This window comes from Hermetia illucens, chromosome 4, assembly GCF_905115235.1.
Source record: "Hermetia illucens chromosome 4, iHerIll2.2.curated.20191125, whole genome shotgun sequence".
In the NCBI taxonomy this organism is placed as follows: Eukaryota; Metazoa; Arthropoda; class Insecta; order Diptera; family Stratiomyidae; genus Hermetia; species Hermetia illucens.
The window spans coordinates 113,427,018-113,443,604 of NC_051852.1; the positions used below are offsets into that span (position 1 = coordinate 113,427,018).

Sequence of the window (16,587 nt, forward strand, 5' to 3'; positions counted from 1 at the left end):
CAACACTGATTGCTTCGCTTGAGTACAACTCGACCACAACCAGTGCTATATCATCGGCGTAACTCACCACCGTGGCCTCTCCGGAACCGGAAGGTTAACTAGACCATTATACATGATGTTCCACAGTAGTGGGCCCAGTACAGAGCCTTGTGGGACACCCGCGGAGGCAACGTACTCCTTGGGTCCATCATCGATATTATACCAGAGCGTCCGCTCTTGCAAGTAGCTATCGATAATAGCGGCGAGGTAGGTGGGAACAAGAATACTCGCCAGAGACTTTCGTATAAGGTTTCAATTGATCGAGTTAAATGCATTCCTCACATCCAAGGTCACCACCACACAATATTTGCTGGTACAACCCCTTTCGTGAAGTGCATTTTCGGCCAAGCCAGTAACCATTTTGATGGCATCAATGGTTGATTTGGCTTTACGGAACCTAAACTGCCTATCTGAAAGGCCCCCTTGGCTCTCCACAACTGGGAGTAATCTATTCTAAATAACTCGCTCCAATATTTTCCCCATAGTGTCTAGAAGGCATATGGGTCTATAGGAAGAAGGTTTCCTTGGAGGTTTGCCAGCCTTAGGCAGCAGCACCAGCTTCTGCCGCTTCCATGGTGCAGGAAAGATACCCTCAGACATGCACGTTTCGAATAGCTCCGCGAACATATCTGGTCTACGTTTGACGGCAAGTCTTATTCGGTGTGCCGTCAAGACCCGGGGCTTTGCTGTCGCCTATTCAACTGCAGATCTCCAGCAGCCCTGGTGACTGGTGGAATCGGCGTCACATTCAGGGGGCGTTGGAAAGTGTCAGTACCTCCCTCTTGTTGGGGAAATAACCCCTGGATTATTTTCAACAAGAGCACAGGGCACGTGATCTGCGGAGATGATCGGCCTCTGAATCGTTCTGTCACGATTTTATATGCGCTACCCCACGGATTTATGTCCGCTTCCAAACAGAGCTCCTTGAAACATTCCCTCTTACTCCGTTGGATGGCGAGCTTGAGGTTTTCGCGAGCTTCCCTATAGGCATGCTCCTTTTGCCCTTGGTCGATCCTACCTATTGCCCTCTGAGCCGTTCGTCTGGCTCTGTGGCAAATCGATCGAAGGCTGGTAAGTTCACTATTCCACCACTAACTGGGTCTTCTAGTGGGGAATGAACATCTCCCAGGCATCGACGCGTCACATGCTTTAGAGATGCTCTGTGTAACATGGAGAGCTCTATCCGTGGAGGTACCTACTTTGCTAGGCAAGTCTAGTCTCACCTCCATGAATGCTTGCTCATCCATTGCTTTTGCAGACCATCCTGGTGTTCTTTTGAATTTCGGCTTTCGGGGTGCGAGTCTCCTGCCTTATGGTTCCGTCCTTAGTTCAAAGGTGATTGCCTGGTGGTCGCTATACGTGAAGTCCTCGCTGACTTGCCAGGACATGTCACGCGCCAACGCAGGGCTGAGAAAAGTCAGACCAAGAATTGAACCAGTTCCCCCTTTTCGATAAGTGTTTATGTCGCCTTCGTTGCCCAGAACTACATCCTACTGGGCGAATGCTTCTAATAATCACCGCCCCCTTGCTACCCCACTCGATAACCCCCGCAATAAAGTCACCGGCTATCCCGTTTGGACATCGTCCCCTTGCGTCGTGAACAAGATCGTCTAACAGGTCTTCAAACTCAGACAGTGTGAGGCTCGGTGAGGCGTAGCAACTATATACGAATATACCGCTTATTTTTGCCTATACAAAGCCACTAGCCGCCTGACCCATGCTATATTGTATGGTTTGACGACCTCACGACCATACCGCCGCTCCACCAGTCGAATCTGTGACCCATACACCACCGTAGAGATTTCTGTACGGTTCACTAATCTCTATCGCGAATTCGTAAGTGGTCTGTGCAAGCAAATCTTGTTCAACCCTGCAATGATTGAGGTTTATTTGTATTAACCTCATTTTTTCACTGCAGTTAACGCCTTCCTAAATTCCAGGCATTTACCACTTCCGGCAATATGCCGATTATCTCGTCCCTTCTTTCCTTCGCACACCTTGGTAATATGTCCTTTCTCCCCACACCTTCGACATTGATCGGACCGATTGATGCCGCTAGTGCATGCTTTCGCGGATTGTCCAAACATCAAGCATTTGAAGCATCTCTTCAAAGAGCCCTGCGCCCTTAGTTGGCAAACAACCCATTATTTAAAAATATTTTCCCCATAGTGTCTAGAAGGCATATGGGTCTATAGGAAGAAGGTTTCCTTGGAGGTTTGCCAGCCTTAGGCAGCAGCACCAGCTTCTGCCGCTTCCATGGTGCAGGAAAGATACCCTCAGACATGCACGTTTCGAATAGCTCCGCGAACATATCTGGTCTACGTTTGACGGCAAGTCTTATTCGGTGTGCCGTCAAGACCCGGGGCTTTGCTGTCGCCTATTCAACTGCAGATCTCCAGCAGCCCTGGTGACTGGTGGAATCGGCGTCACATTCAGGGGGCGTTGGAAAGTGTCAGTACCTCCCTCTTGTTGGGGAAATAACCCCTGGATTATTTTCAACAAGAGCACAGGGCACGTGATCTGCGGAGATGATCGGCCTCTGAATCGTTCTGTCACGATTTTATATGCGCTACCCCACGGATTTATGTCCGCTTCCAAACAGAGCTCCTTGAAACATTCCCTCTTACTCCGTTGGATGGCGAGCTTGAGGTTTTCGCGAGCTTCCCTATAGGCATGCTCCTTTTGCCCTTGGTCGATCCTACCTATTGCCCTCTGAGCCGTTCGTCTGGCTCTGTGGCAAATCGATCGAAGGCTGGTAAGTTCACTATTCCACCACTAACTGGGTCTTCTAGTGGGGAATGAACATCTCCCAGGCATCGACGCGTCACATGCTTTAGAGATGCTCTGTGTAACATGGAGAGCTCTATCCGTGGAGGTACCTACTTTGCTAGGCAAGTCTAGTCTCACCTCCATGAATGCTTGCTCATCCATTGCTTTTGCAGACCATCCTGGTGTTCTTTTGAATTTCGGCTTTCGGGGTGCGAGTCTCCTGCCTTATGGTTCCGTCCTTAGTTCAAAGGTGATTGCCTGGTGGTCGCTATACGTGAAGTCCTCGCTGACTTGCCAGGACATGTCACGCGCCAACGCAGGGCTGAGAAAAGTCAGACCAAGAATTGAACCAGTTCCCCCTTTTCGATAAGTGTTTATGTCGCCTTCGTTGCCCAGAACTACATCCTACTGGGCGAATGCTTCTAATAATCACCGCCCCCTTGCTACCCCACTCGATAACCCCCGCAATAAAGTCACCGGCTATCCCGTTTGGACATCGTCCCCTTGCGTCGTGAACAAGATCGTCTAACAGGTCTTCAAACTCAGACAGTGTGAGGCTCGGTGAGGCGTAGCAACTATATACGAATATACCGCTTATTTTTGCCTATACAAAGCCACTAGCCGCCTGACCCATGCTATATTGTATGGTTTGACGACCTCACGACCATACCGCCGCTCCACCAGTCGAATCTGTGACCCATACACCACCGTAGAGATTTCTGTACGGTTCACTAATCTCTATCGCGAATTCGTAAGTGGTCTGTGCAAGCAAATCTTGTTCAACCCTGCAATGATTGAGGTTTATTTGTATTAACCTCATTTTTTCACTGCAGTTAACGCCTTCCTAAATTCCAGGCATTTACCACTTCCGGCAATATGCCGATTATCTCGTCCCTTCTTTCCTTCGCACACCTTGGTAATATGTCCTTTCTCCCCACACCTTCGACATTGATCGGACCGATTGATGCCGCTAGTGCATGCTTTCGCGGATTGTCCAAACATCAAGCATTTGAAGCATCTCTTCAAAGAGCCCTGCGCCCTTAGTTGGCAAACAACCCATTATTTAAAAATATGTATGTGTATGTGTAACACACAATTTTTTAAATTTTATCAAACTTACCCTATTCGCCTTCACCTTTGAACTGCCATCAGGTGATAGTGGTGGTAATGGAGGTGTTATCGATGATACACTTCCCGATACCGTGCTTTCTGGACGAAGATTCAACGACTGCATTCCTGGTTCTAAAATATTCCTTAGCTCAGCATCGACAATGTCTACCCATTCAGATTCAGTCTCTTTAGGTCGAACATGGGAGTCGGAACTTTCGGGACTAGTATCAGCTACAGTTCCTTTACGCCCACTAGAATAAGCGGCACTTCCTCGACCCGAATCTACATTTGAGCTATGGTTTCCACTTTTATCGTAATCCGAACTTGCTGCCGAACTGGGCATTTGTTTAGATTTGTGATCAGCTCGGGGTTGCAGTTTTGGAGGCGCCTCATCGACGTTTTCCTGCTGTCCGGAAGGATTATCGATGGTTGCTGCAGACGTGCTCTGTTGGAGTTGGAGTTTTTGCATCTCCTGGTGTTTTTGGAATGATGCTCTTAGGATATCCTGGCGAGACTGAATTGTGATGTTTGATAATTGGATTTGTTGTTGAGTGTGGTTTTGATGAGCTTGAACTGATTGAGGTGAAGGAACGTGCATATATGGGGAGGTATATTGTTGATAGGATTGGTTATGCGATTGGAATTGCTGTTGATGTTGTTGATAAGGAGAACTAGTGTGACCCTGTTGGGGACCGATCACGGTTATTGTGGTATGAGATGACGCATTGTTTTGAGAAATGTGTGGAGATTTTCGATGAAGTTGAGAGGGGAACGCCTGATTCGCTTGATTTTGTTGCTGATACTGTTGTTGTTGTTGATGGAACTGTTGTTGTTGTTGATGTTGCAATTGCTGTTGGGATTGTTGTTGATGTTGGTATTGTTGCTGTTGCTGCTGTTGTTGTTGTTGCGTTTGCATATTCACTTGATACATAGTTTGAGGCCTTCTCGTTCTGCTTGCGAAACCTCCGTCATCACTATCAGTAACATCAATGTTTGCTAGCGAACCCCTTCTTTCCACATTATCTAAAAGAGTTTGTGAACCACGCCTTTCGAAAGTTACATTTAGTTGAGGCTGGGATGCAGCCCTTTGTTGAACTCCTCCACTACTTCCTCCCATTCCATTTCCATTCCTAGCACTTGGATCTGGAGTATAGCACTGAACCTGGGAGCTCATTTGATTAGCTGATGAAGGTAAGCCAACTTTTCCACCATTCCAAATATTTGGCTGGGATTGATTTAAGCTTTGCATTTGTCGCATATGTACGGGAAGGGCTGAGTAAGGGGAACGGAGTTCATCTGGATCGCAAGACATTCCCGAATGATTCTGTTGCTGTGCTATGACGTTATTCAGTTCATCGACTGTTTCATTACAATCTTTCTTAAATTTCGAGGATATTAGGTCTTTGATTGTGTGGTATGTTTTTGTTACGGCGTTTTTACTGTCTTTAGCGTCACGATCCTTGTTATTTTCCCGTTCGGCAAGGGCAGTTACGTCTTCGGGTAGACGTGCTGGTGTACGTGGTATAGCACCAGTCAAATTAGGATGAAGACTATCTTGGCTGTGTTGTTGAGATTGAGTAGTTTGGTGTTGGGTATTCTGAAAAACAAAAGGGACTCTAATTAGATTTATTGCAGTTTTACTATTCAATTTATTAAGGATTAAGGATTGTGGACTCATTCATTCATTTATTTCAACGGAATGCAGTTCCGTTTTTATTCAGAATCAATCTATGTTAGGGCCCGTCAAATATTGAATTGTGTATCTCATTATGATAACCTACGTCCGAATGCAGCGATAGTAATTTATATTCACATTTCATTCAATTGAATTATATTGACAGCATGATTTATTTCCAGATTTAAATGAGACATTTCCACCTATTCATATTCTATTGTATAAGATTTTCCGGCGAAAGTGCCATGATAGGTATATCTTTTGTATGTTAATAAATGCAGAGGCACATTATCATTCACGAATACATGAATTCGAATAATTTACGGCTACTTCATCACTTCTTAGCTTATTATATGCATTTTATAGGTTTTTCGGTTGCCTGTCAATTTTTAATTTCAATGGAATTGACGGAATTATAGTTTTCATTTGGGCCCGTCTTCCAGTTGAGGATACTACTTAATTAGATGCGTATCTATAAGAACAACATTTATGGCCTCCCTCAAATTAAAAAGAATTGATAACTTTATCTAGCTGGGTACATTCGAAATTTTAATACAATATTTTCATGATTTAGGAAAAATTGATTTAGGAACAGGTTATAAGGAGTGTGGAGTGTGGCTTGACTTTCGTTCTTATAAAGTTTGCAAATTTGCGAGTGAAATACGCATGCAGCTTTCATCTATTTGCTCAAAAGTCAAAATTTTGCAATATGAAATATAAATAGAAATTAGAATGGACGGGTTATAGATTGAATGGCTGATAACCTCTACAAGATTGTAGATGTTTCGTAAAACAGGGACGAAGTAAGCGTATTACATTATAATTAGGTAGGGAGAAGCGTCAGTTAAAAAAATAAATTGCGGATCCAAAAAGAAGGGGGGTTTGGCTGAATTGGGGAGGGTAGTGGTAATGGATTGAGGTGGCAATGCATTGAAAAAATGCAGCCCTTTGGTCAATTGTTGTTTCCTTGGAACTATTATACGGTATAGACACTTTTTCATTACAGTCCCTTATGAGAAATGAAGAAAATAGCAGGCAGATAGAATGCAGCCACGCTATTCAAACTTCTTCCAAAATCAAAAATGGTTAAGTGGAGATTGGCATGGTACATACTGTTCCATTGTAATCCTTAGGGTATTCAATTAATAGTGGTATATCTGATTTGATGGAAGTTACTAAACAGTAGAAGTTTCATCTCAAGACAGGTAGGCATTGGTCATTCTAGTCCTGGTCTGCAGTCAAAAAGAAAGAGGAGAAAAGTAGTAGTCTACAAATCTGCAACAAATATTAGCATGGTCAATCCAACAGCACACACACATAGCAGTCTCTTTCTCTTGATCCTGGTGAAGAGATAACTGCATTTTCAAATTTTAGACAAGGTAGCGAAAGCGGATCTCCAGTTCGTTGTCACCGTCGGAAGAAATCATGCTTCCTAAATATACAAATTGATCGATGCCTTCGATGCTCTGCCCATTAATGAATTATAGAAGAGAGGAAGAGTACGAATCCACCTTCCTTTCTTTTCGATCCCAGACTTATTTGGCCAGGGTCCATGACCGGTGAGAGAGCATACAGGGCTGTAAGGAGAACGTCACCGATAGAATAAATAATATCTGTGGCGAGATGTAACCCTGGCAAACTCTGCTTTGGAAATCAAATTCCACTGAGATTTTATCTCGATGCAATGTGTGACATTTTGTCGCTCTGATAATAGGTATTAGCGTTTCTGGAATGTCCCTCTTGCGTAGAGTATAACAGATACATTCCTCGTTCACGTCGTCAAAAGGCTTCTCAAAATCGTAGAGGAAGTGAAGCAAAGGTCTAAACTCCGCGCACTCTTCAAAAATGATCCGTATAGTGTTGATGTGGTCAATGCAAGAAGGATCCGGAGCGGAAATTAGTCTGCTTACTCTTTTAGTGATAAAGTTTTCGAGATGCTCTTTGATGCGTTCAAGGACTATTTTAGCTATTATCTTTACAACGGCAGGGTGCACTGAAAGCGGATGCCCAGATTTGGAATCTTAACGATCATCCCCTTCTACCACTCTTTAGGAAAGCACTCGGATTCCCAGGATTTTCGTACGAGGGGATATAACAGAGTCCATTTGATTACATTGATGGCCGAGATGGTATTTCTTCTGCATGCAGAAGCAGTCACGGTGACATTTCATCCACAAGAGGTGGAACTAGACCGCATGTGATACGGTCAAATAGCGTGGTGAAATGTTCTGTCCACCTCTTCAGCCACTAGTTATCGTGGATGAGGAGTAAATCGTTAACGTCCTTCACAGGACTATCGAAAGATGTACGACCACATGTAACTTATTTCATAACGCGATATACATTTCTAAAATCATTGTGTTTGTCCAGCGCAAAATCAACTACTTTACAGTTACTGTGCCAATTTTGCATGTATTGAGGGTTCGCGGTTTTGATGATCGTTTTGGTCGTTGTGTTCCTTTACGTTCCTGTCAACTGACCCTATGAAAGATGGCCTTTGCTGGCACATCAGTGTCCCGACTGGATTTGCGGCTAGGCACCATGTTTAGTTTTAGACTACATTCGTTTTCTCCTCAAGGAAGTGTTCCTCAAGCATAATTTCATGAGTAAAGTCAAATTATTCCTGGGATTGGTTCGCGGTTACAGTGTGGACTTCACAAAGAAAGCCTCTTAGATGTCGCAAGTGATGCATCCAGGTGCTCCGAATTAACTTCACTGACCTTCGCTTTTATTGTATTTGAGTTTTTGGGTTTCGCAAGAGAGAGCCTTTGGAGTACGGGCCTTGTTAGATTAAGGCTCAAAGGTGGTACCAGCCAGTTCCTGGAAGCTGTCTTCCCTCGCCTTTATGTGAATGATAACTGCTTTTTAGTGGAAGAAATGGAGGTACATAGCATTAGGTTGTGACTGGCTACTTTTAATACTTTATATTCGGCATTTCTTTGAATTCAAATGAAAAGGAAAGGTGGAAAATAGAAATTCCTTCGTCTGTATCGGGTTACAGAAACGGAAGAATCGTGCAAACCAAGGTATGTATCGTGAGTTTTTTCTTGGCCGTGCCCAACACCTAATTTCCGGTCAATTTTCTGACTTTAAATAAGGAAGACTAAATTGCTTTGTTGAGCATTTTGCCGAATTGGAGATCGCAGCTGGGGGCTGAATCCGGCCGTTCTAGTGGTGCATCCTCATTTCCTTATCGGATTCCAGACAATGAAGAGTGGAATTTCGGCCTTTCTCTTTGATGTTTCTTTACTAGCGTACATTTTCTGGGTTTCGTAAATTTTAGGATTCTGATGGCGTTTTGCAATCGAGTTTGGATAGGATGTCGTTTGTTTGATAGTTGTCCCTATCTAGTATCAATAATATCATTGGCGCAGCATTCAAATTGGATTTAGGCTAACACTCTGTTAGAACATTTCATTCAAGACCGTAATGGTACACTGTGGAACTGCGATACCTCGGCAATGTGGTCAGCATTAATTTAACTTAGCTACTCATTCACAGCAAAGTCGGCTGATATCCGACGTCCAGACACAATACAATTCCTTCTGCCACCAGCGAGATTTGAACTGCGACCTTCCGCTGTGACGGACACTATCTATTATCGCTTTGATATTATTGGAGACTTAGGTTTCATCTTTCTCCTAGATGCGATACAGTACTCTGATTCAAATTAGGAAGCCAAGCTACTTTTAATCGCCGTGTTTGTTGCCTAGAAACACCTGATACTTGAGAGTGCAACCGCATTTCTGTTACTTTGATCGAAGTTAATCATTGGCGATCCGTAAGGCTCGGAAACCCGGGTGCTCAGTAGTCGAGCCTTCAATGTTTTAGCCACCCTTAATTTCTACAGTTCATTACAAGGTTCAAGTCATTTTCTCTTCCATATGGCCAGATTCTGTTGGTATCTGCAGTTAATGTTCCAGTGTGAGCTGGAATCCCATTCTCCTAATAATGCGTTTTTCGGACGCCTGTAACATCAATATCAACGCATCAGTGTTTAGTTCCAGGGTCTTGCATAAAAACCGGAATTAATTCATAAAGTTTCACCGTTCCATTCATTTATATATGTCTTTCCTTCAAGAGAGAGAAATTTAAATCATGGGTTGAAAGCAGAAGAGAGATTCCTTTTGGAAATTACATAAGATATAGTAAGGGCTCAAGCTGCAGATAATTGTCGGCATTAAATATTCTAACAAGCAGCGGATTAAGGTCACAAAAAACTTTTGCGGGTACTACTTCACAAACAATTTGGGTTCTGACGGTGTAAGCCCGGCTGCGGAGTCGGTTAGAGGAAGAGGTTTTAAGGCTTATGCTCAGGGCCGGATCATTCTCTCGCCTCAGCTCTTCACCCACCGGCAGAGTATTCCAAGGAAATGTACAATGCAGTCACAACTGTCTTCTAGCTTGAAGAAACCAATTTGACGATCGCCTATTCATGATTACATGTCGCTTCTGCTGGTCTTAGGGTAGTACTATGAATTTGAACAACTTTTCCTGTTGCGTGGACGTCAGACATTTCGATCAACTAGCCAGGAAGTATTTCTGAGCAGCGACTGCCTATTTTTGCCTCCAGCACAAGTAAAGTTGAATAAGACCTTACCGAGTTTGAAAACTGGAAACATATTAACGAATATCAGGAGCTGAGAAATTTGATATTCATTGCAAGCGGAAGCGATCGGGACATGTTAAAGCTCCAATACTTGAAAAGTACAGTGTAATATAGGATTATTTACAAGAAAATTTCCATTGCATTGGTCATGCAAACGCAGGCAATTTTGGCCCCGTATATAGCACCACAATAAAGCTTGCATGAAGTTGGAAGTATTTTAATGGCTCAGTGAAGGACGTTTAATTTACACTTCTTATCTTCATGATGGGGCATTTAGGAGACGGCATGGCTATTGCACGATAATTGTCAACTATATGACGTCTAGTGAAGTTCCACTATCATTGCAGACCTTTTCCAAGCAGTTGAAAGGGGATGACAGTCAAGAGCCAATTAACTTGAGGAATATTTAAGAGCCGATGAGCTCCAAATAAGTAGCTAAAATAATCCTGGAACGGCAAAGATTAGACTAGTTTTCTTTCTAGATGATTGTGGAGCAGTGTGCGGAGTTCAGATATCTACTCCACGCACTATGCTCAGGAAGGGCACTTGGGGAAAACTAATAGTAATTATGGCACAAAGTGTAACTAATATCTCTAACCTTCATTACTGATATTATTTTATTGTATTTTACTGGATGCCCGTCACGTTGATTTGGTCCGATCACACCGCGCAATTCAATGGTCGTTGGCATATTGACTACGATAATGGCATGGTTAGCTTTATATGAATGTGAGGAAGAGCAGGAAACGAGTGTCTGACTGAAGGCAAACACCAACAAAACTACATACTCTTAGGCCACTGAAAGATGTGTCTGAATTGTGACTTGGTGCTTGCAAATACCGGAAATGTTTCCACTTTTCGTGGGACAGGGTCGTGCTCAATAGTCAATTTGACATATTTGAGTACCACATTGGCGAAGACAATGGTCTGGTTTGTCAGCGCGCACTTTACTCATAGCGACTACCGAGCAATTTCCCTCCAAATAGATCATGCACCGATGCGGAGATGGAGTTAAGGGCTAGTCCGTGTAGAACTTAAAGGGGATGCATTCACAGAGCTGCTATTGAAAGACCACAATCTCGGTTGTGTAGCTTCAGAAAGATGAGATCTATAATGAGATCATGCGATGCTGCAATGCAAATGAATTGGTGATAATAAAGCTGCCGGTTTGGAAGCTGTTCCCAATAGAGTCCTGAAACACGCTGTTAAGACCAAACCCAGCTGATTTATCAGCGTATTTGACGTATGCATGGTAGAAAGTGTTTTCTCCATTCGATGGAAAAGGCAAAAATTAGTTTTGCTCCCGAAGTTCAATAGGCAACCGAAACATCCATCATCGCCTAATTTTCCTTCTCAATACGGTAGAAAAGCTGTTGGAAAGAGTCATCTACAATAGACTTCTTCCTATCATAGAATATATGGATGGCGTATGGTAGCCACAATGTGGATTTCGTCAATTTGATTTAACGATCGATGCCGTTGGCGTGGTTTTGAAACTGCCTCGAGACGCGATGTCGTCTAATGAAAGCTGGGCCGTGGTGACATTGGACCAGATAAAAAGCTCATTGGCTAAAGCGGGTCTCCTTAGTTATTTGATTTTGCTCCTCGAAATTTGCAATTCGGAAAGGAAACTTCGGTACGACACGGATCGGGGACCCAAGCAATTCACTGTCACGGCAGGTGTACCACAGGGCTCAATATTGAATCCTCTGCTGTGGAAAGTGATGTACAATGAGGTCCTTCCTGTGACATAGGAGGATACAAAAATCGGTTTCACAGACGATTAACCCGTGATTGTAGTTGAAAACACTTGGAGGTATTAAAGTGTATGCTAACGAATCCATTAGCACTACCAAAGCGTGGCTGGAGGTGGTTTGGCTTGACCTTGCGGAACAAAAGATTGATTACCAACCGTAGGAGAAGAAATACGGTGAGTATTCATGTTTATTTATTCAACGGACAATATACAGAGTACACTCCAATTACTCATTGCTGGAAATTTTCTTATTGTCGAAGGTGTTCCGAGATCTTGAGTGGAATTTAGGTATCGTGAGTAATCTCCGTTAAGAGAATAGGAGAAGGAAGTGAGTAACGTATTAAGCAAGTAGCACATAGAGTGATACTTTTTGACGTTTAGCGCTAAACCATTGGCAGAGCACCAACGAACCAGAGTGTCTAAATTAGATTAAAGAAAACACAGTCCATAGGCGAAAATATAGCGGAAAACAGCCTAAGGTCGTCGGCATAGAGCAAACAGGAAAAAATGAGGAGAAGCAGGCGGGTTGATAAAAAATAAAAAGAATAAAGGACCAGAATAAATCCCTATTGCACGTTAGAGGAAGTGGAGAAGGAGCGGGATGTGGAGCCATCAAAAGAGACGCCGCATTATCGGTTGGAAAGGTTAGAGGCAAGCCATAAAACAAGTGGTATGAGAACGCTTAGAAACGAGAGTTTGGATAAAAGTATCTTGTTATTTACAATGTCGAAAGCTTCACCAAAGTCAGGTAAATTGTATGTACCTCCTGCCGTGAATTTAGATATTTAGCGGCAAAATTGGGAAAGTCGAGGGTTACGAATGTGGGACCAGGAAGGTTTGAGGTTTCCGCGCTTCAGTGAGTTCACACTGGTCAGATACCCGTTTCTGGACTTACGTAATAAGGATTTCGCTGATGAACCCAGAGATTTGAGAGGGGAACCCAATTTCTGAGTTCAGATCTTCGAGGTTTGCCTTACGAAAGTTAAACTTGGTAGGCTTGCGCGCGACAGGGGAGTGGATTCGGGAAATGTGAGCATCGAACTTGAGAGTAGGATGATGGGTGCCAGGGGCAGCGTAGGAGGGGGTATGAGGGGGTATGAGGGGATTCGGAAAGGTAACGCATTGGAAGGTTAGAGAGGACAAGCGATTTAAGTGGTTTCTAGAGAGGTTAAATTGGAGGGCGGCACAGTTATACTTGAAAGTGGATAAAGGGAGGAAGAGTGGGTGGAGTTATTAGAAAGGGAGGAAAGGCCGGGAGTAATAGGCCGTCATCACTTCGAACCCGGGTACCAAATATCCGGAGATGATGATTAACGCAAGGATCAATTTCAAGGGACACCTGGACAATGCTTGTTAGCAAGCGGCAAATACTTAATAGGGTATCGTTAGCGCGGATGACGCCTAACATTGGAAGGGCAAGATATAGTCCCAGATTACTTGTGACTGGATTTGTTCGGGCTACACTATTATACACGGTAAAAGTTCGCGAGGAATCAATAGCATGTGAGAGCAATAGGAGGAAGCTAAGCATGACTCATCGCTTAGTGGCACGAGAATGCAGAGCCTCCCTTATAATCTCAGGTGAGGTAGTGTCTGTTATTGCGGGAATAGTCGCTATGGACATTTTGGCTAGTAAGACACACCATCTGCACGAGAAAAGGAGAATGAATTTACCTGAAAAGCGTACACACTACAGAAAATCGACACAGGGGAGTCGAAGGTAAAGTGAAACCAAGGGGGAGATGGCTCGCAAAGGGATAGCTAGATCCATACTATGATTTCTCGTATTGAGGAGTAGGTTCAGCAACGACATGCCGAGCTTAACAATCATCACAGCCAATTCCGGTTAGGACATGGTGGTTACAGGAAGTTTCCGGACCAATCCAGGGTAGATGATTCTCCGTTTGGTCAGCCTGGAAGACTCTCTGAAACTCAGCATCAGTCCGCAGAAAATCGTCGGGGAAATGGCAGAGTAGGAGGCGAAGTGGTGCGCGGTAAACTCCACAATCAAAAGAATTTGGCAGAATTCGGAAGAGCGGCGTGAAGACAATGTACCAAAAACTGAATAATTGTTAATTTTAATTATTTTTACTTGTATTTAGGTTTATATTCTCAGAAAATAAGTAATTAATGTAAAATTAAAACGTGATTGGTTTCAGATAAAAATTGGAGTCACTATATGATCCGCAAATTGAGAACTATATTATGAACTTCAGCGGACTAATGTCCAGCAACTTTTTACTTTTGGCTTACATTATTCAAAAAAATTCCCCAAAATTTGCGGAAATATGTATGGTCAATATAATTTCCAAATTTGATTGAATTCCAATTAATTTTTCCCACTAAAAGATTTCCAAATAGTATTTGAAAATAAACGTTCTAACATGCTTTTCCCGGGATACTGGAAGGGTGTATGACCAACTATGAAGATGACGGGAATTGCGAAAGAATGTTAATAAATGTCTTATGTGCATGTGCAATGGCTGATCTGATTAAGCGTTAATCTGTTGGTGTCGTTTTCGGATTAGGACCTTAGTTTGGTTGTATAAGTTTCTCTTCATATTTGTGTTTGTTTCTTTACTGCAGCTTTGACAATGTCACAGGAAGAAGTGTGATGTTAAAGAAAATAAAGCATAATCTCATGAAAAACTAAGAGGAAAAAGGTAACAGTACGAAAAGGGACTGTGTCGATGTCCTTAATATAGGGAGGAGTAGACAGAAGGTGTATAAATATTGGTGGTTATAGAAAGGGAAAAATATTATTTCCCTTAGTAGGTGGTAGGATCTTTCATATACTGCTGCCAATGCGCTAAGCTAATCGAAAGATTGATCCCTCAATAAATATTACGATCATCATCATTGCATAGGGCACGGGCTTGTCTCATGAATTGCAAAGTTTATTGATCAAGGATAGGCTGGTAAAAATGTAAAGAGATTTTAACTCAGATTCGAAAGCTTACGTCGAATAATGGTTGAAACCATCATTACCTCCAACAGAAAGAAAAACATAGTCGTAACTCGGACTAGTATCCTTTTTAAGGTTTTGTGTTTACACAAAATTAAAATCGGTTTACCGTCTGTCTGTCTGTCTGTCTGTCTGTCTGTCCGTCTGTCTGTCTGTCTGCCTGTCTGTCTGTCTGTCCGTCACACGCATTTTTCTCGGAAACGGTTATAGCGATTGACACCAAATTTGGTAGAAAGATGGAAACTGTGAACGCTCACGCATGCAGTGAGTTACATCCTTTTACGTCGAATTTAAGGGGGGGGTCCCCATACATGCAAAAGGGGGATGTAAATTTTTTTTGCATCAAATATACTCATGTGGGATATCAAATTAAAGGTCTCGGTTAGTACTTTTCGAAGCCGGTCTTAGTTTTGACATTTGTTGGAAAGGTGGGGAGTGCGGGGGGTTGAAAGTGACCATTCCTTTAAGGGGGCCATTCTCAGAAACTACCAAACCGAAAAATCTGAAAAAAATCAGGAGGCTGCCACTATATGGTGCCTGGGCTCCGAAATACTTTCCATACTGATATCTATACAAATAAAGTTAATAATAGTATATTACCATAATTTTTAGTAATTGGCCTTAAGTTCATGTTAGCACCATGAAATTTCCCAATAATATAGGGTATAACATAGAGCATGATCTCACCAAGTTTGGTCGAAATTGCACTATTACTAACAAAGTTATAATACGTCAAAGTTGTCGCTTCCTTGCAAATTCAAGACTATGAATGTCAATCATCCGAAAGTGGATATTCTCACATAATACATGTATACATGTATATGCATTTATTACATGCTACGTACTAAGAAGTACATAAAACCTTTCGTACCTGAAGCGCCCAGCTTCCGGTTTCCCGACTTGTTACTACTTAAAATGCATCTGGGGTGTAGATCTATATACTTCAACTAAGTAGTCCAGCTTAAATTTCGAAATTGATTCCATAGTTTTGAAACGAAAGCTTAAACTGTGGATAGCGTGGATCTGTTGTTGCAGACCATAATCTCTTTTGAGATAGATTTTTTTAAGTGCCACAAAGTTCACACATTATTCACGAAATTGTCATCAAGTTTCTGCACTTGCCCCATTTCTGCTAAAAGAAAACGTCGGAAAGACACTTTAATCTAAAAATTTGCTGCAAGAGTACACCTCGGGTTCCGGGGAAGCACGGTGAAAGTGCCAAGCTGCAAGTTTTAATCTAGCGCAAATGTACATGACATTTAGGAGAAAGGTACTTCTGTGCAAATTTTATTTCTAGCATATAAAATATGTTAGTAGTCCGCGAACATAGGTGAATAGAACAGAGGATTAAATTCTTACAGGTAACTTAGGGTCGGCCATGAATCTAGGTTAAGTGTGCATTCTTAGTGAGATTTTGCTGCAATTTGAAAACAAACGCAATGCAAACCGTTCAGTCTGGAAGATAATTTCATCTATTCAAATCCGTGAACAGTTGCAGAAGACCCACTAAATATTGACTATAATTAAGTCTAACCAAACTTCGTAGCATAAGTCTTTATCTTAGGCGTACATCTTAAAGTTTAGTACCCAGATATCTCATTTTCCCGCAACAGTTACTTAACTCGTAAAGCAGTTTTATACATACGAGAAACTTCAGCCTTGAA

General features: G+C 42.6%; 1 protein-coding gene across 5 annotated transcripts in view; it reads right to left on the reverse strand.

Annotated features, from left to right (window-relative positions):
* Positions 1 to 16,587, reverse strand: part of LOC119655099 (repressor of filamentous growth 1-like) — a 142,160-nt gene that overhangs the window by 40,903 nt on the left and 84,670 nt on the right. For all 5 annotated transcript variants that reach the window (XM_038060816.1, XM_038060817.1, XM_038060815.1 and 2 more), the window contains one exon: positions 3,929 to 5,515. In XM_038060816.1, coding sequence (XP_037916744.1) covers positions 3,929 to 5,515 — 1,587 coding nt within the window. The remainder of the gene's footprint in view (positions 1 to 3,928; positions 5,516 to 16,587) is intronic.